The sequence below is a fragment of the Sapajus apella genome, unplaced genomic scaffold, assembly GCF_009761245.1.
Source record: "Sapajus apella isolate SASKATOON/1434 unplaced genomic scaffold, GSC_monkey_1.0 scaffold137, whole genome shotgun sequence".
Classification (NCBI taxonomy): Eukaryota; Metazoa; Chordata; class Mammalia; order Primates; family Cebidae; genus Sapajus; species Sapajus apella.
In genome coordinates, this window is record NW_022437077.1 from 245618 (window position 1) to 269014 (window position 23397).

The 23397-nt window shown below is 44.9% G+C and overlaps 1 protein-coding gene across 3 annotated transcripts in view; it reads right to left on the reverse strand.

Annotated features, from left to right (window-relative positions):
• EYA2 (EYA transcriptional coactivator and phosphatase 2) overlaps positions 1–23397 on the reverse strand; it is a 294310-nt gene that overhangs the window by 79202 nt on the left and 191711 nt on the right. For all 3 annotated transcript variants that reach the window (XM_032263648.1, XM_032263647.1, XM_032263649.1), the window contains 2 exons: positions 20540–20682; positions 12465–12548 (listed from right to left, as the gene is read on the reverse strand). In XM_032263648.1, coding sequence (XP_032119539.1) covers positions 12465–12548; positions 20540–20682 — 227 coding nt within the window. The remainder of the gene's footprint in view (positions 1–12464; positions 12549–20539; positions 20683–23397) is intronic.

Here is a 23397-nt window from a genome sequence, read left to right on the forward strand (position 1 = left end):
TTCCCTGGGGGCCAAAACTTCCTGTGGTTGAAAACTATTGTGTCAGAGTGATAGAGTTGTATGTATGGCAAAGTGGGAGGATCTAAAACCATAGTGCAGGCAGGGTGTGGTGCCTCATGTTTGCAATCCCAGCACTTTGGAAGGCTGGGGCAGGTGGATTACTTGAGCCCAGGAGTTCGAGACTAGCCCGGGCAACATGATGAGACCTGTCTCAAAAATAAATAAGTAAAACCATGGCACAGAGGGAGAAAGGTAAGAAACCCAGGGTATTTAAACAATGCCACCTAGACACATAAGAAATAAATGCACACAAAAAGAGAATGTGTATCTTATAGGAAACAAATGAAAGGCTACACACTGAGCTATAGGGAGGGGAGGGAAAGCAGCACAAATACGTTTAAAAGGAAACACATTAGTACCTACATGAAACAAGGAAGGGGCTTTGTGCGGACAAAGAATATGAATAACTCAAGCTGTGCATTTGAGGCTTAACTTAAGAAAATAATAAAGTTGATAGTGAGTGCTTGGTATATAGGAAATGTGCAGTAAAGCTTCAGGAATTTGGTCAGGAGGAATTGGCTGGTTGCCAGCGGGGGGTAGAAGCAATCAGGTCTCTTCAGGGGGAGGCCTGGATGGAAAACAGGGCATCTTTGTAGCTTGGGGATGAGAATTAGGACCCACCTTACCTTCTTTATCTGTGGCTGGTCTGCCTTCAGAATATACCCAGCCCACGGTGCTCCTCCCCGCCAGCATCTCCATTCCACAGGTGGAGAGAAGAGTTAACTGGGAAAGACCAGTTCAGTCTTTCAGATAAACTGGCGCAGTGGCCTCCTCACCTATTGCCAGGATTCTAATCTTGTCACCCTTTACTCTACTCTCCCTGGGGAGCAGCCAGAGAGATTCCTTAAGAATGGAACTCAGGCTGGATGCGGTGGCTCACGCCTGAAATCCTAACACTTTGGAAGGCTGAGGTGGGAAAATTGCTTAAGCCCAGGAATTTCAGACCAGCCAGTGAGACCCCCATCTCTTAAAAAAAAAAATTAGCTGGGCAAAGTGGTACATACCTGTCGTCCCAGCTACTTGGGAGGCTGAGGTGAGAGGCCTGCTTGAGCCCAGGAGATTGAGGCTGCAGTGAGCTATGATCGCACCACTGCACTCCAGCCTGGGTGAGAGAGCAAGACCCTGTCTCTAAAATAAATAAATAAATAATAAAGATAAGTAAGAATGGAACTCAGACTCCATCTTCATCCGCTTGTGTTGCTGTAAAGGAATGTCTGAGGCTGGGGAATTGATAAAGAAAAGAGGTTTGCTTGGCTCACAGTTCTGCAGCCTGTACAGGAAGCATGTTGCCAGCATCTGCATCTGGTGAGGCCTCAGGCTGCTTCCATTCATGGTAGAATCAAGGGGGAGCCAGCGTGTGCAGATCACATGTTGAGAGAGTGGAAGAGAGAGAGGGGAGGGAGGTGCCAGGCTCTTTCCAACAACCAGTTCTCACGGGAACTAAGATAACTCACTCACTCCTGCAAGAATGGCACCAAGCCATTGATGAGGGACCCGCCTCCAGGATCCAAACACCTCCCTTTAGGCCCCATCTTCAACAATGGGGATGAAATTTCAACATGAGACTTGGTGGGGCTCAACAAACCACATCCAAACCAGGGCAGACTCTATCCTTCTCTCCAAATCTCCCCCAGCTCCCACTTCAGAGTAAAAGTCTGCTCTGCTCCAGCCACACTGGCCTCCTTGCTGTTCCTCAGACTCCCCAGGCAAACTTCTGACGCAGGGCCTTTGCATGCACCATTCCCTCTGCTCTTCCCCCAGATTTCCGTTCCTCCACTTCCTTCAGGTCTTATTCAAAATTTCGCTTCTCTGTGCGGCCTCCTTCCCTGGCCACATTTTCTTAAATTTAATTTCAACTTCTTTTTTTGTCTGCATTATTATTTCTTCTTTATTCTTCTCCTTTCTTTCTTCCTTTCCTCCCTCCCTCCTTCCTTTCTTCCTTCTTCCTGTTCCTTTTTCTCCTTCTTCCTTCTCTCTTCTCCCTCCTCCTCCCTTCTCTCTCCTCCTCCTCCCCTTCTTCTCCTCTGCCTCCTCCTCCTTCCTTTCCTTTCCCCTTTCCTTTTCTTTTTCTCTCTCTTTTTCTTTTATTACAGACAGGGTCTCATGTTGCCCAGGCTGGTGTTGAACTTCTGGCCTCAAGCAATCCTCCTGCCTCAGCCTTCGAAAGTGCTGGGATTACAAGGGTGAGCTACCACACCCCGCCTTACATTTCTTTCTTTTCTTTTTTTTGAGATAGTCCCACTCTGTTGTCCAGGCTGGAGTACAGTGGCATGATCTCAGCTCACTGCAACCTCTGCTACCTGGGTTCTCATGGCTCAGCCTCCCAGAGAGCTGGGACTACAGGTGTCTCTCATCATGTCTGGCTAATTTTTGTATTTTTAGTAGAGATGGGGTTTCACCATAATGGCCAGGCTGGTCTCGAACTCCTGGTGTCAAGTCATCTGTTTGCCTCTGCCTCCCAAAGTGCTGGGATTACAGGCGTGAGCCACTATGCCTGGCTGCTTACATGTCTTATTTATCTTGTTTATCATCTTCCCTCCTCTCCCCAAAAATATCACCTCCATGAGGGCAGAGTTTTTAATGTTTTTAATCCCCAGGGGCCTAGAACAGTATCTGACATGCAGGGGACACTTGATAAATACTTAGTGAATAAAACAAGGAAATGCACACATTTCTATGGAGACTACTAATGGTATCTTGGTGGGGTGATTCATGGATATGTTGTGTCCCCAATCACTGTGACAACTGAAAATGCCTCCTTTTCCAAATACCCACTTCTGCTCCAGTTTGCTCCCTGAAGGATCTGATGTATCTGCCAACAAGGACATGAATGAGATGTAAGCTGCTACCTGCTGTTTTCCAGCCTCCCATTCATAAGGTAGCAGGTTTTGAGCTTTTTGGCTTTGGGGTGGTGAGTGAGTGGTATTGGTTTCTTGTCTTGACTTCCAACAGCTGAAGGAAGGAAGGTGGTTTTCGGAGGCCCTCGTAGCCTGCTGCCTGTGCCAGGAAGTAAAAGCTAAGAGAGTGACAGTCTGGGCCAGGGGGCCAGGCAGATATGATCATATCCAGCCTCACTGAGATTCCAGATCCCACCAGACCTGAAGCACTCCTAGGGACAGGAACCAGACATGTCAGCAGTGTCGTAAGTGGACAGAGGACTCGTGGTCCATGGGTTCTCACTCAATCCCTTGGTGCTTCGTGAGCTCCCTGGAAGTCTGATATAACCTGGGGAGGAAGGGAAAAGAACCCAGCAGAACAAAGGCTGGAACTAGGAATTCCATTGTATTACAGAAAACCAAAATTCTATTTCATGCATGCTGTGTGGGTTGAGATCTCTCCCTGCTACAAACACTTAAAATATTCCCTTGATTACAGTCATGTAATCAACAAACATTTACTGAGCTCCTATAATGTACCAGGTCCTGTGCTAGGTCCGGGGGCTACAGCTGAGAGGCAGACCACCCTGGTGCTTGCCAGGGCAGGCCAAGCCACAGGGCCTGAGGCAAAAGGAAAAATGTGGCCCCTACATACACTTATCAAAACATTTTTCTGTATTTTGACTTAAGTGGAAAAAGTTAATAAAAGCTCTACAGTAAAAAAACCAAAACTAAAAACAAAACATGACTATATATAAAGCCCCTTGTTGACCAGTCTGTTCCCGTCATTGCCAAGGCTCATAAACCTGCCCTGTAGAGAGGTAACAGGCATTTGGGCCAGGGAGTCAGGGGTTGATTGTAACTGATCCCACTGTACAATAACACAGGGCTGTAGCACTCACAACCACTTGTCTTTATTTACGTTTTGATTTTCTTTCATGATCAATTTGTTGGCCTCAATTTTGATGCAAAATATCGCATTAAAATATGATTGAGCTGTTTCTCAGTAACCACTTAAATTTTGTGTCTAAAAAATGCTAATTCTGGCCCTGGTGCTTGTTTTTATAGAGTTTACATTCAAATGTGCGTGTGTTGGAGGGGGCAGGGAATAAATAATACTTAATGCATCAGGTGATGATAAAGCTTGTTTGATGAGGGAATGTTTGGACAGGTTCCTTTTTTTTTTTTTTTTTTTTTTTTGAAACAGAGTCTTGCTCTGAAGCCCAGGCTGGAGTTCAGTGGCATGATCTCGGTTCACTGCCACCTCTGCCTCCTGGGTTCAAGTGATTCTCTCGCCTCGGCCTCCTGAGAAGCTGGGATTTCAGGTGCCTGCCACCATGCCCAGCTAATTTTTGTATTTTTAGTAGAGACAGGGTTTCACCATGTTGGTCAGGCTGGTCTTGAACTCCTGGCCTCAAGTGATCTGCTTGCCTTGGCCTCCCAAACTGCTGGGATTACAGGAGTGAGCCACCATGCCCGGCCACTGGGCAGGCTCCTGAATAAAGGAGCTGTGTAGAAAACAGGGAGATGGGTATTCTTGGCACAGAGAACAGCAAGTGCAAAGGCTGTGTTGAAACCACAAAAAAATAAAACCAGTGGAGAGGCCAATAATAAAGGTAAAGACTGGTCATAAGAGCAAAGCTAGAAGACTCCTACTTTCCATTTTGAAGACTTACTATAAAGCTATAGTAATCAAGACAGTGTGGTACTGGTACTGGCACAAGGGCATACATATAGATCTATGGAATAAAATCAAGAGTCAAGAAATAAACACATTGATGGCCAATTGATTTTTTTGAGATAGAGTCTGGCTCTGTTGCCTAAGCTGGAGTGCAGTGGCATGATCTTGGTTCACTGTAGCCTCCATCTCCCCGGTTCAAGCAATTCTTATGTCTCAGCCTCCCAGGTAGCTGGAATTACAGATGTGCACCATCACATCTGGCTAACTTTTGTATTTTTAGTAGAGATGGGGTTTCACCATGTTGGCCAGGCTGGTCTTGAACTCCTGGACTTACATAGTTCACCTGCCTGAATCTCCCAGAGTGCTGGGATTACAGGTATAAGCCATGGCACCTAGCTGCCAATTGATTTTTTTACAGGATGCTGAGACAATTCAGTGGTGGAAAGAAGAGTATTTTCAACAATGCTACTGGGATGACTAGATAGTCATAGGTAAAAGAATGAGGTTGACCCCTGCCTCACACCATATACACAAATTAATTCAAAATGGATCATAGAGCTAAAATGAGAAAATTCTTAGAAAAAAAGTACAGGAGTAAATCTCTGTGACCTAGGTTAGGTAATAGGGTCTCAGATATGATACCAAAAGCAAAAGTAACCAAAGAAAACATATATAAATTACACTTCACAAAAATAAAAAGCTTGGTATTTCAAAGGATACCACAAAGAAAATGGAAAGACAACTGACAGAATGAGAGAAAATATTTGCAAATCACATATCTGATAACAAGCTGGTATCCAGAATATATAAAAACTCTTACAATGATATACAGACAAATAAACCAACTAAAAGTGAGCAAAAGATTTGAATGAATATTTTTCCAAAGAAGATATACGAATGGCTAATAAGCACATAAAAACATCACTAGTCATTCATCAACATTATTAGGGAAATGCTAATCAAACCCACAATGAGATACTACTTCATACTTATTAGGACTATGGCCAAAAGTATAGACAGTAACATACTGATGAGGATGTGAAGAAATTGGAGCCATTTTACATGGCTGATGGGAACATAAAATGATATAGTCACTTTGGAAAATAATCTGGCTGTTCCTCAAAAATGTTAAACCTAGAGTTACCATGTGGCCCAGCAATTCCACTCCTAGGCATATACCTAAGATAATTAAAAATATGTGCACAGATAAACACTTGTATGCCAATGTTCACAGCAGCATTATTCATAATGGTCCAAACTTCAACTATCCACCAATTGCTAAATGTATAGACAAAATACAGTTTATCCATGAAATGTGATATGGCTTGGCTCTGTGTTCCCACCCAAATCTCATCTTGAATCATAATCCGAATTGTAATCACCACGTGTTGGGGGAGGAATCTCGTGGGAGGTGACTGGCTCATGGGGGTGATTTCCCTCATGGTGTTCTTGTGGTGGTGGGTGGGTTGTCACTAGATCAGATGGTTTTATAAGGGGCTCTTCCCCCTTCATTTTGCTCTCCTGCCACCTTGTGAAGAAGGATGTGTTTGCTTTCCTTTCTGCCATGATCGTAACTTTCCAGAAGCCTCCCCAGCCATGCAGAACTGTGAGTCACTTAAACCTATTTTCTTTATAAATTACCCAGTCTCGAATATTTGTTTATAGCAGTGGGAAAATGGACTAATACACAATGTAAAATTATGTGGCCATAAAAAGAAATGGAGTACTGATACATGCTACAACAAGGATGATCACATATATTGTGTGATTCCCTTTATATGAAATATCTGGAAGAGGTATATCTGTAGAGAAAGAAAGTAGATTGGTGGTTGTCAGGGGCTAGGGAGAGGAGGAAATCAGGGGTGACTGCTAATGAGTGTAGGGTTTCTTTTTGGGGTGATGAAAATATTCTAAATTAGAGTGGTGATGGTTGTACAACTCTGAATATTCTAAAAATTACTGAATTGTACACACTGAAAGGGTAAACTATGATATGTGGATTATATCTCAATAAAGCTGATATTAACAACAACAACAACAACAACAACAGGTCCTGGAGTTGAGCTTCATACTGGTAGTGAGCTGCCTAGAAGGCAAGGCACAAAAGGAGGAGTCAGGGTGACTCCCCGTGAATCCCTGGAGGAAAGCTGACTAATCCCTTTTAGAATCCCTTCCTGGCCACAGTCAAAGGCTCTTGACCACCTTGCATTTGCCTAATCCCAGCTGAAAAAAGCAGAATTCAGAGACTGCAGAGGAGGGTGGTAGGAGAAAGGGGGGGTTAGGAAAGAGGCGGCGGTCACTGGCTGCTCCAGCTCTCTAGAGAATTTCTAATGGGTCCACAAGATGCTGGGAGATACAGCTACCAAAGGGATGTTCTGGCTCTGAGCACTGGGGAGGAAGAAATGGAAAGGAAGTGAAGAGATGACAGCCTCAAGCAGCACATTCCTTGATTGGGAACAGGAAGGGAGCCCAGTTTCTGTCTTAAAATTCAAACACCCTATTTTGAATCATTCCCTAATCATTTAGGTTTGTTGGTCTTAGTTTCCCAAATAAATAGCAAGTCCCCTCTTTGGCTGATGCTATGAATGATTTCGACTTCCTGCATGGTGTTTCAATGTGATGGGCACAAGCAAAGTGCTGCTGGTTCTTGTCATGGATGTTCAGGGAATCTTGGCACCCAGAGCCCATTCACTGGACATCCATGGTCTTCATACTCTTCTGGAAGGATTACTCCAGTTTCCTTTGGGGGACCATCCCTCTCTCATTCTATTTGGTAGTGGTAGAGCTGATCTGCCCCACCACTCCCATGCCAGGAGTGGGCTCTTGATCTCCAGGCTGACCAATCAGAGCTACAGAGCTTGGCACATGGATGGACATGTGACCCAGTCTGGGACACTGAAATTCAAGCCTGGAAGCTGTGCTGGAATTTGGGTACTAGAAGTTCCCAGTTTTTAGTTGGGATTGCTGAGAGGAAGTTACCACATGGAGAAAGCTGGCTGAGAGAGACAGAATCACCTAAGAACATTGCTTAAACATCTGGATCCAGCCAGATCTGAATCCCAGGTATCCCTGGGTTTTTCAATTATTGTGCTCCAATAAGTTTTCTTTGTAGCTTAAATATGCTATACTTCAAAGTCAGTGTCATACTTAATGCCAGCTATTAATGACAAGTTTCACATGGCTGCAGTGCTGGTGAAGTATAGAGAGAAGTATAGTGAGCCAGAAGCTGAGGCTATGAGTTCTGGTTCTGTCATGAATATCCCACCAACTACATAACTTCTCTGGGTCTCAGTTACTCTGTCTGCAAAATGGGGCTCACCTGTCTGCTCCTCTAGATCCTTATTACTTCTCTAACATCCAAGCTTAAAGCCATAGTACAGACCTCTCTCTGGAGCTTCAGACTTACAAATCCTGTTGTCTCCTAGGCCTCTCAATCATAACTAACTTTATTTTTCCTCATCATTTTTCTATTTCATTGTTCTTCCTTTTACTATACAGTACTTTGGGCTAGAGATTGCTGGTTGTTTTCTAATACCCATTCTTCTTTTCTCCCTCTCAAAGTATTAGAATCTCTAAATTTTAACTGGCCACATGACTGCCTCAAATAAAGACTACATTTCACAGACTCCCTTGCAGCTAGATGAAGCCATCTGACCACGTTCTGCCCAATAGAATAAGAGCAGAAGTGATGCCTGCAATTTCTGAATCTGGCCTTTAAAAAACAGGGGCTTGCTGGGTGTGCTGGCTTAGGCCTTTAATCCCAGAACTTTGGGAGGCCAAGGAGGAAAAATCACTTGAGCCCAAGAGTTTAAGACCAGCCTGGGCGAAACAGTGAGACTTCATCTCTACAAAAAATTTTTAAAAATTAGCTGGGCACGGTGAGGGCTGCTGGAGGGAAGAGTTTGAGGTTACAGTGAGCTATGATTATGCTACTGCACTTCAGCCTGGGCAACAGAGCAAGACCCTGTCTCTAAAAAAATTAATAAAAATAATAAAAAAGAGAGGGACAAGAAAATAAAAATATGAAAAGAGAGGCATCCTTTTCCTATCCCTGTTTCTTACTGGCTGCAATGAAGACATTGGGGTAAGCTGTGATTTATGTTGTCAATGTGGGTGACACTCCAAAATGGCAGGGAATAAGACCGCAGGGGCCATGGTCTCTGGTTGAACTACTTGAACTGCTTCTAACTGGACTGCTAGGGAGTGAAATAAACTTGCATCTTGTTTAAGTTATATTTATTCTGGGTCTCTCTGAAAGTTGCTAGATTTAGCAAATAAAAATACTTATTCCTCACCTTAGTGAGAGCTGGAGGAGGGAATGGAAAATTCTAGGAGAGTCATGAAGATGGCATGGGAGAGCTGGGTGCCCCAAGAACTTTTCACCTCAGTCTTCCCTGGACATCGAGGGATCACACAGGAAGGCAGGGGAGCTTGAGTCTAATTCTCATGCTCTCTTGGACGATCTTACTCCCTCTGAGCCTTAGTTTCTCCTTATGCACAGTGGAGACTAATTTGACATGATGGTCTCTCAAGTCCTTCCAGCTCTGATCTTCTACAGTTCTGTAATTCTAGGATGGATGTTGCAGCTCAGATACCAATGGGGCCAAAGAGTCTCATGAATGGGTTAACCAGGCCAGGTGGGGGCTGCAATGGGCTGGAGAATGTCCACCCTCTCTAAGAGGGCAGTCCTCCATTCCTGTTGATTGCTGCCTCAGGGGAATGCAGGATTGCCAGATTCCTAATTTTTCAAGAAAAGCTGGAAATCTAGGTTGTTTTGGTCTGTGCAATCTCCTGATTTTAAAACGTTGGCGACATATTCACATTTTTTCAAACACTCTGGGGGCCAAAGAGAAATATCTGCAGGATGAATTTGGCCAGTGGCCACCAGTTGAAAATTTCTGTTTTGATCCTATTTTCCTTCCTTCCTTCTTTCCTTCATTTAACAAATATTTACTTGACACCTACTAAGTGGGAGACACAGTTCCACTCACTGGTGATAAAGCAATGAACAAAACCAAACCAAACAAAAAGTCCCTGTCCTCATGCAGCTTAACATTCTAGGGGATTGCCCTGATTCATTCATTCATTCAACAAGTATTTATTGAGCAATTCTGCCCTGTGCACTGTGCATGGCTAGGTAGATTAAAAAAAAAATGTTCATGGTCTCTGCCCTTATGGTGCCTACAGCCTAGAAGGAAGACATACAATAAACATAATTATGACATATATGGAAAATACAGTTATGAGGAGAGATGCAATTTAGATGGAGAGCAGTAATAAGGAAAGTCCTTTTGCAGGAAGCTACATTTTAAATGAGAACTGAAAGATAGGTAGGATTTAACTCAGTAAAAGAACATTCTAAAAGAATGTTCATTTTTAGATTATAGCAGAGGTGTCCAGTGTGCCCCTGCTCCATGTCCCCTCAACTGTCACCATTCCTGCACATATATGAAGAAGCCCTCCACAGTTAGCCTTTGTGATGCCCTACCCTGGGATCTCTGACTGATTGATTGATTGATTGAGACAAGGTCTTGCTCTGTTGCCCAGGCTGAAGCACAGTGGTGCAATCATAGCTCACTGCAGACTCGAGCCATCCTCCTTTCTCAGCCTCCTGAGTAGCTGAGACCACAGGTGCATACCACCACACCAGGCTAATTTGTAAGTTTTTTAAGAGATTGGGTCTCACTATGTTGCCCAGGCTGGCCTCATGCAATCCTCCTGCTTCAGCCTCCCAAAGTGCTGGGATTATAGGTGTGAGCCACTAAGGCTGCCCCTAGCAGCTTTCTTGGGGATTGGCCAGAAGTGCAGGAGACAATTCCCAGGAAAAGCCTTCAACACTTGATGGAAGGGAATCTGCAGGTTAGTATCCCAGCTCCCTCACTCCTTGGGTGGGTTAACACTGTCCCTAGTGGGACTGAGCCCCAGGTGCCCATGGCAGCAACTATTACATTTGTATAATCTGTATTGGCTTCCTTCTCCTCCCGGCCTGAATTCCCCACTTTGTGCACAGTGCTTCCTGGGATTACTTCCTAGATAAACTATCTGCACTCACTCCTTCAGGTTCAAGGACCGAAAACAACTCAGGGTGAGTAGCAGGAAAGAAGACTGGAGGATGTGGTAGGAGGCCACTTGTGAAGAGGCCTCGGGGCTGGGGGGATGGAGGGAGGCTTGTCAATGGGAAAGCCACTGAAGATTTTTCGTCTGGGGAGTGATATGACCAAGTTTGTGTTTTAGGATGACTCTGATACAGGGGGCTGTGGCAGGCAAGAGTGGAAGCTGGGAGACCAGATAGGAAGCCGAGTGGGAGGTGAAGGGGTCTGGGATTGGGCAGTGAGGTGGGAGAGAGGTGGCGGGCAGTGAGGAATGGCATGGGCCAGGGGACACGGGGCCCTGAAAGGAACTCAGGGATTTGTCCTTGACTTGAGGGAGCCAGAGTTTGGTTTAAGGGATGTTGGTGAGACGCAGACACAAAAATCACACCCAAGATCACACAATCCTACACGATCCGTAAGAAATGAGTTGTTGCACAGAGCTGTGGAACTTCCCAGCAGGCTGCCTCCAGACAAGTGAGTGCATGTGTCTCAGGGGCGGTGACTTTATAGGAGCGGTTAGGAAAACCATAAAACACCACGACTTAGCAGGCAATCACGACTGTGGCCCCTTCGAGATAGCCCAGATTTTTGCAATGGCTGTGGAGCCCATTCCTCAGTGTTTTCAGCAGCTCTCGACTCTGCCATCTTTTACCTAAGCTGTGCACGGTCCAAAAACGCATGCTAGATTTCCCACAGGCACTGCTAGACATATTAACGGCATTCCTACACGGCAAGAGATTTCTGCACCACCAACACCATTTTTATATTCTTTACAACATAATGGCAGACGATAAATCTATCTTGCTAATTACACATCCAGCTTGTTATAACCCCCATAAAAAACATGAGCAGCTGGAAAAGCCATGAAGTGATGTCAAATCATATTCCTGGTCTCTAAACAGAAACAGAAATATTTTCCAGGCGCTGGTGAGTCTCAAGGTTCCTACCCATGCGTGGAAGCAGCTGCCAGTGGGTCACTCACCTCTGATGAGATGAAAACTAGGCTGTCGTCTTAAGTACTGCCCCTCCACCCCATGTGTCCTCCTGAAGAGATGACAGATGTCTAGGGCATCCGTTTGTGATCTGTTCAGTAACCCACGGGATGAACCCCAGTAACTGGCAAGGTTTGGGTTTTAGCAGTTGAGTTCATTTCTGCATTATTAAAGTGGTTTCAAGATCTCTTCCATCCAATACCAATCAGCCAATAGCATTTGCCTGGAATTCTAACTAGATGGTTCCCCGACATAATTTGTTGATGATACGTTTGCAAAACTATTGCTAAGATCCACACTGGAGCTGACAATGCCTCCCCCTTGTCTCAAAAAAACAGAAGGAAAATTAAATTCATCTGCCGGAGACACAAGGATAAACAACAGGGAAGAAGGAAAGTACTTTACCTCGTTTTCTAGCTAGAATTACTGGCTTTGGCTGCAGCATAGCCCACTCTCTTAGGGAGAGAGACAGCTGAAGACAACAAGTTTATTTCCTATCAAGTAAATGTTGATTGCTTCCAATGTTGGAAGAAAAGGCATGGGAGACAATAGGAGAAGCTAATTAAATTTTCACATGTCAAAGGAAAATGCCACAGGAATTTTTAAACCTGGGTTGACCCCAAAGGGCAGCTTTTGTTGGAGAAGCTGCCTCATAAACTGTCCCCACAATTCCCAGGACAAACTGGCTGTAGAGACAGTCATGTTGAAAAAAAAAAAAAAAAGAAAAGACAGAGAGAGAGAGAGAGACAAAATGGATTCTTACCTTCCCATATCTGGATGCAAAAGTCCCCGTGAGTAAGGAGTGAAAAATAATTATTGTCTCATCCAAGTCCCACACGAACACACGCTGTGATGAAAGAGAGGAAGAGAATGGAGACAAATGGACTCACTTGCATCTGACTTAACATTGGCAGAAATTAATTCCCTTGGAGGAAAAGAAGTCTCGAAAAACATTATCTTTAGGTTACAAAACACGTAACTCACTGATGTGTCATGACTCTCCATCCAACCTTACCTGTGTCAAGTGTATTCGGATGGCCAGTTTTTGGGCTTTTATCTACTCAAAAGATGCCAGAACCAAGAAGTCTGCTCTTGTCTTCCACATAAAACCTCAAAAAGGAGGATTCAGGCCAAAATCAACAACAAAAATCGTAACTTGTTTTACAAAGTGAAATACTACCATTTTTTATTTCACTATTCACCATACGCTCAACTATTTCTGTTTTTAGCAAGTCTGGTGATCACCTCTATAATTCTAAGTAACATGTTTATACCCTGACTTACTGATTTTTCAACTTGAGACGATATCTTTTGACTGGGCAGTCTTAAAAGATGAGGGTTTAGCTCATGGTAATCTCTGTTGTTTCTCTGGAAACTTATATTTTCCACATATGTGAATACCTCTATTCCAATTCTCCTTGGACATTCTCCTTTGGCTAAAAAGAGAAACCAATATGGAACTATAGATATGGGAGTCCCTACCCTTTCCCACAATCCTCTCCTCTCTAATGTCTATCAGCTGTAGCTTTACTTTTGTATGGTCAATGAGGATAAACTGGTTTCTACATTTGGTTTTATAGCTAAGGTTAAGTTTTCTACACTCTGCCTACGTTAATTTTAAAAGTTGGCAACTAGTAATACACATTTACATTTTGTGATGATTGTTCACTACAGAGCCAAGTAGTATGCTCAGATTGCATTGTCTTCTCTGTGTGTCCAATGTCACATCCCCAGATCGACTTTAAGGAGAATGCCCCTACGATAGTATGTATCCTTACTTGTACTCCATCATGATTAAAATTATGTCATATCTCAGTTTGTTCATATATGTATCATGCCTGACTGGTGTAACTTTTTTGTTTTTGTCAGATAATTACATTTACTTTTTCTTGTTTGCAACAATGTACCTTCATTAAAATGTAAAATTGAGCCACACATTCTATATTGGAGATGTCTATCCTCAGTGATAGAAAGCTCCAATGTGGACTGGATCATTTTTAGGCTTGCTGCAGACTTCCCTTCATTGTATTTCTGGGTTGGATCCACTGGTTTCTGGATCCCAAGTCTCTCTTCCTTGGTTTTCTTCCTTGTTTTGCTTGAATACATCCTTAAGTTGCTTTTCCTGAGATGGTACATGGAAAGTAACTTTCCTGAATTCTTGAATATCTGATGATATCTTTATTTTACTCTAGTTTCTCTGGGTACAGAATTCCAATTTGGAAACAATGTCCTTTAGATCTGTGAAAGAATTCTTTCATCATGATTTTTTTAAGTGTCCAGGGTCACTGATGAGAAATCTGGTATTTCACTGTTCCTCAGTCCTTGTAGGTTTTTCTTTTTTTCTTTCTAGAATTTAAAAGGATCTTTTCTTTATACTTGGTATCTTCAAATTCCATGAGGACATGTCTGGGTATGGTCTTTATTTAATAAATTCTGTTCAGCACTTGAGCATTTTCAACCCAATGACTTGCATCTTTCTACAGCTCTGGGAATTTTTATTTACTTACTTCTTTTAATAATTTTCTCCCATCTTTTCTACTGTTTCCTTTTTATGAAATTCCCAATAGTCAAATCAAACCTTTTGGGTTGATATTGCTTTTCCTTGTAAACAATATTTTTTAATAAATCTGTCTTTTTGATCTATGTTCTAGGAGATTTCTTAAACTTTCTCTTACAACCCTTATTAATTTTTGATTCTTGCAGTAATTTAAAAATTTCCAATAACTTTTTCCCCCTCTGAGTGTTCCTTTCCAAGTAGCCTCCACTTCTTATTTTATGGATGCAAGATCCTGAGTTTTTATAAGAAAATCAATTAGAATTTTCCTAAGCTCTTTTATATTTCTTAAACTACTTTTCTTCTAACTTATTTATCTTGGCCTTTATTTTTTTTTAATTAAAAAAACTTTTTTTTTGAGACAGGGTCTCACTGTATGCAGTGATGTAATCATCACTCATTGTAGCCTCTCTCTCTCCATGCTCCAGTGATCCTTCCACCTTGGCCTTTTGAGTAGTTGGGACTACAGGTGTATGCCACCATACCTGGCTGATTTTTGATTTTTTTTTTTTTTTGTAGAGACAGGGTCTCACTATGTTGCCCAGGCTGTTCTTGAACTCCTGAATCCAAGTGATCCTCCCCTCTTGGCCTCCCACAGTGCTGGTATGGTGAGCCACCATGCCTGGCTAATCTTGTTCTACATTTTTCATACTGTTGATTTTCTTTATTTTTCTGGTGATCATTATTTTCAAGGACAAAGGACCTGACTATCTCTGTAGCTGGTGTTGAGGAGGGGAGACAAATGTCCCTGACTGGTCTGCCATCTTGAATGGGCCACCTTTTAAAACTCTCTGGAGGTCAATGGCTGTATTCACACAATGGCATTTGCCATGCCTTTGAAAGCTAAGAGAAATATCTAGAATGAAAAAGGTACTAGCATCCAAAATTCTTTTGTACAGCGATTTCTGAACCAATAGTAAGGCTAAGTATTATTTTATAAATCTTTTGGTCCAGCTATATTTATGTGCATATATGGACTAGGCTATAATATGAAGTATATTTCTTACGGGTCATGGTAAAAATGTTTGAAAATCAGTGTTTGAGAAGGCCTTCTGGGATTCAAATATGCCAAATCCTAACTTATCTGAATTTACTGGGGTCGAACTTAGGAAATGAAATTTAAACATTTCAGTAATAGAATTTTTAAAAATCAGAAGTATTTTCAAATGTAGTGCAGGCTCCCTTACTTCATCCATTAAATCCCCTCTGAAACAAATCCATCCCTTTCCCCCATTACCTCACCATCCTAGATTCTTGGTGGGTAAGTTCCTGGTGGCCATTCTGCAGGTGACCCTATTCCCTAGGCCATGATGGTGCAGACCAGGGTGCGTCCTTAACCCCAGGTGGGTCAGAGAAATTTTTTTGCGATTTAAAATTGGGGCTAGAAAGTCATTGTCTATTGGGAAGGGCTATTGGTGGCCAAGTTCAGCCATGCGATCTGAAGGGTAGACAAGGGCAGTGTAAGGCACATGGATGTGCTTTGGTCAAGGACTAGGCTGAGGTGGACATCCAGGCCTGTGTGACGTAGTGAGTTTGGGATGCAGGCACACACCTCCACTTGTTATAGAACCTGTTTGTGTAAGTTCATGCTTGGTTTGGAGTCACTATTGTCTGCAGAAGATATAATTGCCCTGCTGATGCTGTGCAGCGGGCATGCCTCTTGGCTTGGCTTAACGTGGCTCTCGAGCAGGCACTGGTGCCCAGAGAGTGAAGCTACTGGCCCCTGTAAGGGAGAATGACTGTCTTGCAGATGGACAGAGGGGAGCCATGGCACAGTTCACACTGGTGCCCAGAGAGACAAAGAGTTAAACTGCTGCCCCTGAAGGCAAGGGAGAGCCGGCTGTGCAGCTGCAGGTGACGGGCAGCAGGAGCCGCAGAGCCAAAGCAGACAGCCGAGATGAAGGTAGGCAGTGTGAGACAGCTAACATGAGAAAGCTGATAAATAAAACGATAGTTCACCTGCCTATGGCCCGCCTGAGTGTTCTTTCTGCCCATCCACCCACTCCCCTTGGACTTTAGCATGGGCTGGACCTGGACCCTGGGATCTGACAGGCAGTCTGCAGAGACAGAAGAACAGAGGGTGAAAGATGCAAAGAACCTAACACTTTACTGCAACCTGGTTTCACTGGCGTGGAGGGAGAGGAAGAGTGAGGAGGTCTGGGGAAGAGCTGTGCCCAGTAACTAGTACATGAGGGCACTGCCAGGACACTGTGCTCAGGGAGTTCTGGCGCCTTCACTGCGGGACGTGGGAAGAGAAGGCATACATGCAGTTTCTTGCCCCTGTGTCCCTGGCTGATTCCAGTGCCTCGCTGATACTCTATTTTCCTTCTGCCCTTAAGTTCTAAGAGAGTCCCTGTATCCTTAAAATAAATTCTCCCTTTTTTGCCTAAGTAGCTCAAGGTGGCACCTGCAGCTGAGGCATTTTAACTAATACATGCTCAGAATTTTCCTCCTTTCCACTTCTATATAATTTCTCTCTCGTGGGCTTCAGTCATTAGCAAAACAGCCAAAGACTTAAGAGGTGTGACCCATGCAAACCCTCTATGATGACATTAAGCACAGAAGTGAAACACAGCTCACACATTTTCAATGGTTCTTGCCCAGCGGCACTTATGCTGAAATCAAGAAGCAGATGTTTCCAGAATAATATCACCCTATAATCCCCGACTTCCATGCCATAACCCTCCCCACCTCTTTCTCAGTTTAATGGAAAAATATCTCTCTACCCCCGTCATTCCCTATGGAGAGCAGAAAACACGTTAGGCGACTGAATGATTTTCCTGGGGGGAGGGAATATTATGTATGTGTGGCTTTCTGTGTTTTCTAAGCTCTGCAACTTCAAGCTGGTAGGAAATCCTAATAATACGGGAAGGCAGACAGCAAGTTCGACCTGAAACCAATACATTTTCTTTCAGCCTTTTGTGAAGGTCTAAATCCACTGAAGGGATTGTGCAAAATCTCCTCTATTGTGGGGAAGGAAGAAACTTTGAGAATAAGGCAAAAAGCAGCCAGGCGCGGTGGCTCACGCCTGTAATCCCAGCACTTTGGGAGGCCAAGGCAGGTGGATCACCTGAGGTCAGGAGTTTGAGACCAGCCTGGCCAACATGGTGAAACCCTGTCTCTACTAAAAATACAAAAATTAGCCAGCCATGGTGGTGTGAGCCTTTACTCTCAGCTTCTTAGGAGGCTGAGGCAGGAGACTCGCTGGAACCCGGGAGGCAGAGGCTGCAGTGAGCCAAGATCTCACTACCGCACTCCACCCTGGGCAACAGAGTGAGACTCCATCTCAAAGGGGGAAAAAAAAAAATGGCAAAAAGCAAGATCAGAATTCCCTGGATTGAGAATGGCCCCAGGAACAGTGGGCCATTCTTGCTCTGCAGCAGGTCTCTAGCATGGATCAGGGCTGCTGCTGGTAGACCTCAGGAGGCTGGCCAAGTGTAGGGCAGCAAACCTGATGTTCAAGATGTTTAATACCTTCCAGGGTGATCAGAACTGACCCCAGCTATAAACAACTGCTACAGGTGAACTAGGGACTGCTGCTGGTTAAAGAGCAAATGCCCTAAAGTCAGCATGTGTTGCTTGGAGGTCCCGGTCCCCACCCCTAGCATCCATCCTCAGGGCTTCTGATAAGAGCATCCTAGTTTTCCTTCCCCCTTGTGTGCTATTTTGGTGGGACTGTCAATTAAGGGGCAAGTATAAGACCCAAGCTAGGCCAATGGGATGCTGTCTCCTTGGAATCTGACATTGAAGGACATGGCGCTGCACTCTAGAATGGGCTGTGTCTTTGGAATCTGACATTGAAGGACATGGCACTGCACTCTAGAATGTCTTTGTTACTTTCTTTCTAAACTTCGTTTTATGGCCTCCTCTCATTGTCCCTTCCTGGTAAATTCATTTTTGCTTAAGTAACAAAAACCGTTTTTTTGTTTTTTGTTTTTTTCTTTTTTTCTCAATCTGTCGCCCAAGCCAGAGTGCAGTGGTGTGGTCATGGCTCACTGCAGTCTCTACCTCCTGGGCTCAATTGATCCTTCCACCTCAGCCTCCTGAGTAGCTGGGACTACTGGTGCGTGCCACCATGTCTGGCTAATTTTTGTATTTTTTTTTTTTTTTGTAGAGATAGGATTTTGCCATGTTGCCCAGGCTTGTCTCAAGCAATCTGCCTGCCTCGGCCTCCCAAAGCAGTAAGATTACAGGCATGAGCCACTGTGCCGGGTCCAGAACTGGTTTCTGTTGTTTGCAACCAAAGAATTGTAGTGAATATTTCAAGGTTTTCAGGCTCAACAAGGATTTCCATAATCATTGTATAGATGGAAACCCCAGACAGTGGCTGGACTTTTAGTGACAACTGCAGGTTTTGACAGTGAACGCCGCAGTGGCCAACCAGCCACACTAGATGTCAGAGGCTGGTCTGCTTTCTGAGATCACTTGACGCCCTGGATTCTCATATAATCCTGGGAGCGGTGGGTCCCTAATAATGAAATTAAATTTCTTACCATCTGGTGGGGTGGGGACTCAGTTAAGATTACATTGCTTTTTAAGGAAATGACAAAGACGATATTTCCCAGTGTGTCTGAGTTTGTGGCTGAGCACTGCAGCTGCTGCATAAAGTATACGGATTATAAATAGGGGTGTGAGGCTGGTGCACTTGAACTGCCTGGCGCTGACAACACTGCCCAGCCACCCGCGGCACACTCAGGCCAGCAACTGACTGCCTCTGTCACAGAAGTATAAATGGGTGAGTGTGCTCGTTTCCCTCCCTTGCTAGACAATAGTAGCTTACTTCTGGGTTTGGGGCGTCCATTTTGCCTATTTCCACTAGTATTCTCCGCTAGGCATGCTGTTTTGTTTTTGGGAAAATGTCAGTACCCAGCCAATAATCCTGTACTTGCTCTCTCATAACAAATGACAGGTATCCAGATGTAATGTACGACACAAGATTAGCGTTAATAAAGTTATATTGTATTAGGGATTTTTGTTAAATAAGTAGATTTGAGCTGCTTTTGTTAGACAGAAAAGGTAACTATGCGAGATGGTAGACTTGGCAATCTGTTTCATTACAGTCATCTTACTATCTGTTTGTATCCCATGGCATCCCGCTGAAAACCTCATGTATGCCTGATTAAAAAAAAAAAGTCTGGAAGCAGTGGCTCACGCCTGTAACCTCAGCATTTGGAAGGCCAAGGGGGGTGGGTCAGTTGAAGGCAGGCGTTCAAGACCAGCCTGGCCAATGTGGTAAAACCCCCATCTCTACTAAAAATACAAAATTTAGCTGACCATGGTGGTGTGTGCCTGTAATCCCAGCTACTCGGGAGGTTGAGGCAAGAGAATCGCTTGAACGTGGGAGATGGAGGTTGCAGTGAACTGAGATTGTGCCACTGCACTCCAGTCTGGGTGACAGAACGAGACTCCACCTCAAAAAAAAAAAAAAAAAAAAAAAAAAAGACTGGAGCATCCCTGACCACTAGTTCTCCGCCTTAGCTGCACACTGGAATCACCCAGGGAGCTTTAAAAACACTGGTGCCTGGCTTTCACCCTCAGGGAATCGGATTTAGTGGTCTACGGTGCAGCTTGATGATAAGGTTTCTCAAAGCACCGCCACCCCTCCCCCCACCCATGTGATTGCTGGGTGCAGCCCAGGTTGACAGCCCCTTTCTGAGAAGTCAGAATCCCAGAATCCCAGAAATAAAGGCACACTCATTTGAGTGAGCCCCGACGCAGATCAGTAGGTAAGCCCTAGTAGAGTCCGCATGGAGGATTTTTAAAACTCCCCTCCACCCCCTAGTTCCTCCAGCAAGTCTTTTCACTTGGTCTGGGATGGGGCTGGGGCATTTGTTTTTTAAAGAGCATCCCAGATGATTCTGCTGTGTAACCAGGGTAGAGAACCACTCCACCCAGCTGAGGCCCATTATCTTCTTTATCAGCGCCTCTCAAAGTGCGGTCCTCAACCCAGAGCATTATCATCACCTGGGGGCTTGTCAGAAACCCAAATTCTTAGGTCCTGCCCCAGATCTACTGAATTGGAAACTCTAGGCCTGAGGCCCAGCAATCTGTGTTTTCAAAAGCGCCATTCCTCGTCCCCCTGGGGTGATTCTGAGACTGCTTCAGTTTCTTTTCTGTACTGGCCCCAGGGCTACCTGGTTAACCTCATGCTTCCCTGCTTGTGCTTTGGAAACACAAAGGGCGATTCTCCTCCAGGCACTTGGAGAAAACTCCCTCCCCACTCTTGTTTGAGCCTCAGATGGAGATTACATTCACCAAGTCACAACATAGGCCCTTTGGATTACCTCAATCTCATTGTCCCCTGCCGGGGAGGGGTCACTGCTCCTCTTAGACCGGCCTCGGAGCTTCCCGTCGGCGGCCCGGTGCGGCCTGTCTGTGTCTCCCTCTTTTGCCGGCGTGGAAGGTCCGTTGTGTGCATTGTATTCACCTGGGGTAAGAAAGGGAATGGTGGACAAATCAGAAGCTTTGCTGGGCGTCTCCTCCTGGGAAATATCCCACCAGCACCATCTAGCTCCAAAGGAACGAGTCCCAAAGGCAGCACCAGAGGCAAAGACCTCGTAGGGTGAAAACTGCTCTTTGAAGTCCCTGAAATTGCCCATTGTGACCTTCATTATCTCTCATCCATCTGACAGACAGTTGGTCAGTGGGTAGTGCTCCGGGCACTGGGATTACTTCCCGGTTCTCACAGCACTTCCATGCTAGTGGGAGGAGAGAGCCATCAGACACATCAAGTAGCATACCCCAAGCCTGGGAGGGAAATGTGCACAGAGGATTAACAAGTCGGGGGTGGGCGCAGTGGCTCATGCCTGTAATCCCAGCTTCTCAAAGGTGAGAGGATTGCTTGATCGCTTTGAGACCAGCCTGGGCAACATAGCAAGATTCTGTCTCTACAAAGTATAGAAAAGTTGACCTAGTGTGATGGTGCACGCCCATAGTCCCAGCTACTCAGAAGGCTGAAAGGAGGGTACCTTGAGCCCAGGAGTTAGAGGTTGCAGTGAACTATGACAGCGCCACTGCACTCCAGCCTGGATGACAGAGCAAGGCCTTGTCTCTAAAGTCAACCAATGGAGTATTCAATCAATCAGATGGGGCAGCAGGGAGTACTGAGAGGTGACTCATTTATTTGGGGCTAGTCAGGGAAGGCCTCATGCAGGGAGTGAGGGAGGGGCCGCTGGGGGCTGTAATGATGGAAGAGTTACGCATTTACAGCTCTCCAAATCTGAAAACCTGAGAATGCCTAGACGAACAGAAGGAGGGCAACACATATTTATCTGTAGCTGAACATTACATTCTTTTACCTTTAAGAGATCCCCTCTCTGCCGGGCGCAGTGGCACATGCCTGTAATCCCAGCACTCTGGGAGGCTGTGAGACAGGTGGATCACCTGAGGTCGGGAGTTCAAGACCAGCCTGACCAACATGGAAAAACAAGAGCAAAACTCGGTCTCAAAAAAAAAAAAAAAAAAGAAAAAAAGATCCCCCTTTGTCTCTGCCCCAGAGGTAAATGGGGGCTGCATGGGAAGGATTCTCTACCTTCCTCTCCTACTGGGTTCCCTCCATTCTATTTTTTTCTTTTTTTTTGAGACAGATTCTTGCCCTGTCGCCCAGGCTGGAGTGCAATGGTGCGATCCTGGCTCACGGCAACCTCTGCCTCCCAGGTTCAACTGATTTTCCTGTCTCAGCCTCCCAAGTAGCTGGGATTATAGGCACTCACCACTATGCCCAGCTAATTTTTGTATTTTTAGTAGAGACGGGGAGACGGGGTTTCACCATGTTGGTCAGGCTGGTCTTGAACTCCTGACCTCAGGTGATCTACCTGCCTCGGCCTCTCAAAGTGTTGCAATACAGGCATGAGCCATGGGGCCCAGCCCATTCTCTAGTAAAAGCAAGCCTTTTAAGCTTTACCTGCTGAGAGATTTGTCAATCTGAGAGGTAAATGAGATTATATAGGTGAAAGCATCTAGCACGGGCCTGGCAATTAGGAGGTGACTTGAATGGAGTTCTGGCTGGACCAGACCCATGGATATGTGTGGATGAGTGAGAGCTGCAGCACAGAATGTGGGCCCTTGCTGCTTCTCACTGCGGGGTGCTCCTGGATGTGGCCCCACTGAGAGGCTGCCATATTTATACCCTTTGGCAATTGTCTAACGGTCTCAAACAAGTAGAGCAGCACTGTCCCCGACCCAGGTCCCAAAGCCAGCATCAAAGTTATGTTGTTGCTTAAGCACAGATGTTTTAATTTTTTTTTTGAGACAGAGTTTTGCTCTTGTTGCCCAGGCTGGAGTACAACAGTGTGATCTTGGCTAACTGCAACCTCTGCCTCCCGGGTTCAACCGATTCTCCTGCCTCAGCCTCCCGAGTAGTAGCTGGGATTACAGGCACCCGCCACCACGCCTGGCTAATTTTTGTATTTTTTAGTAGAGATGGGCTTTCACCACGTTGGCCAAGCTGGTCTCGAACTTCTGACCTCAGGTGATCCACCCACCTCAGCCTCCCAAAGTGCTGGGATTACAGGCAGGAGCCACCACGCCCAGCAAGCACAGATGTTTTAAAATGCATGGCTTTTTATTGTAGTTTACTATCCTTAAGTAACTAGTGAGGGAACTCAGGTTTAGTGAGGGACTTACTTGCCCATGTGATTCTGCCAATGAGTGGCAGAGTTAGAAGTAAAATTTGGGCCTGTCCTTGTCACTAGAGGGTGACAGAACTGTAAAGCAGCGTAGAACCTTCGAGGACATCCCATCCCATTTTCTTACTTTACAGTTGCTGGGGTTAGCTCCCAAATGTATGCCACAGGCTCCATCTTTCCCGACACAATTGCCAACTCTTGGATCATCAGGGGAAAATGCCTTTGTCTAAAAATACTTGGCTAGGGAGAGTTTTTTTCTACTCTGAAATAACTATTTCCCCTTATAACCCAAGGGACTGAACTTTATTTAATATTTATAAAAGCTTCTTAGCAGACTAAGGACATAATAAGACATGAGTTTGCGTTGTCAGGAGTGCTGGGCGTTCTCCACCTCCCCGGAGTCTTCAGGATGCAGCATGAGAGATTCCCAAACACTGAGCTAGCAAAGACTTTCCTCTGGAGAAAGAATTTCTTCTCAACTCACAGATGCTCAAGAGCAATGTAAATAAGGTCTT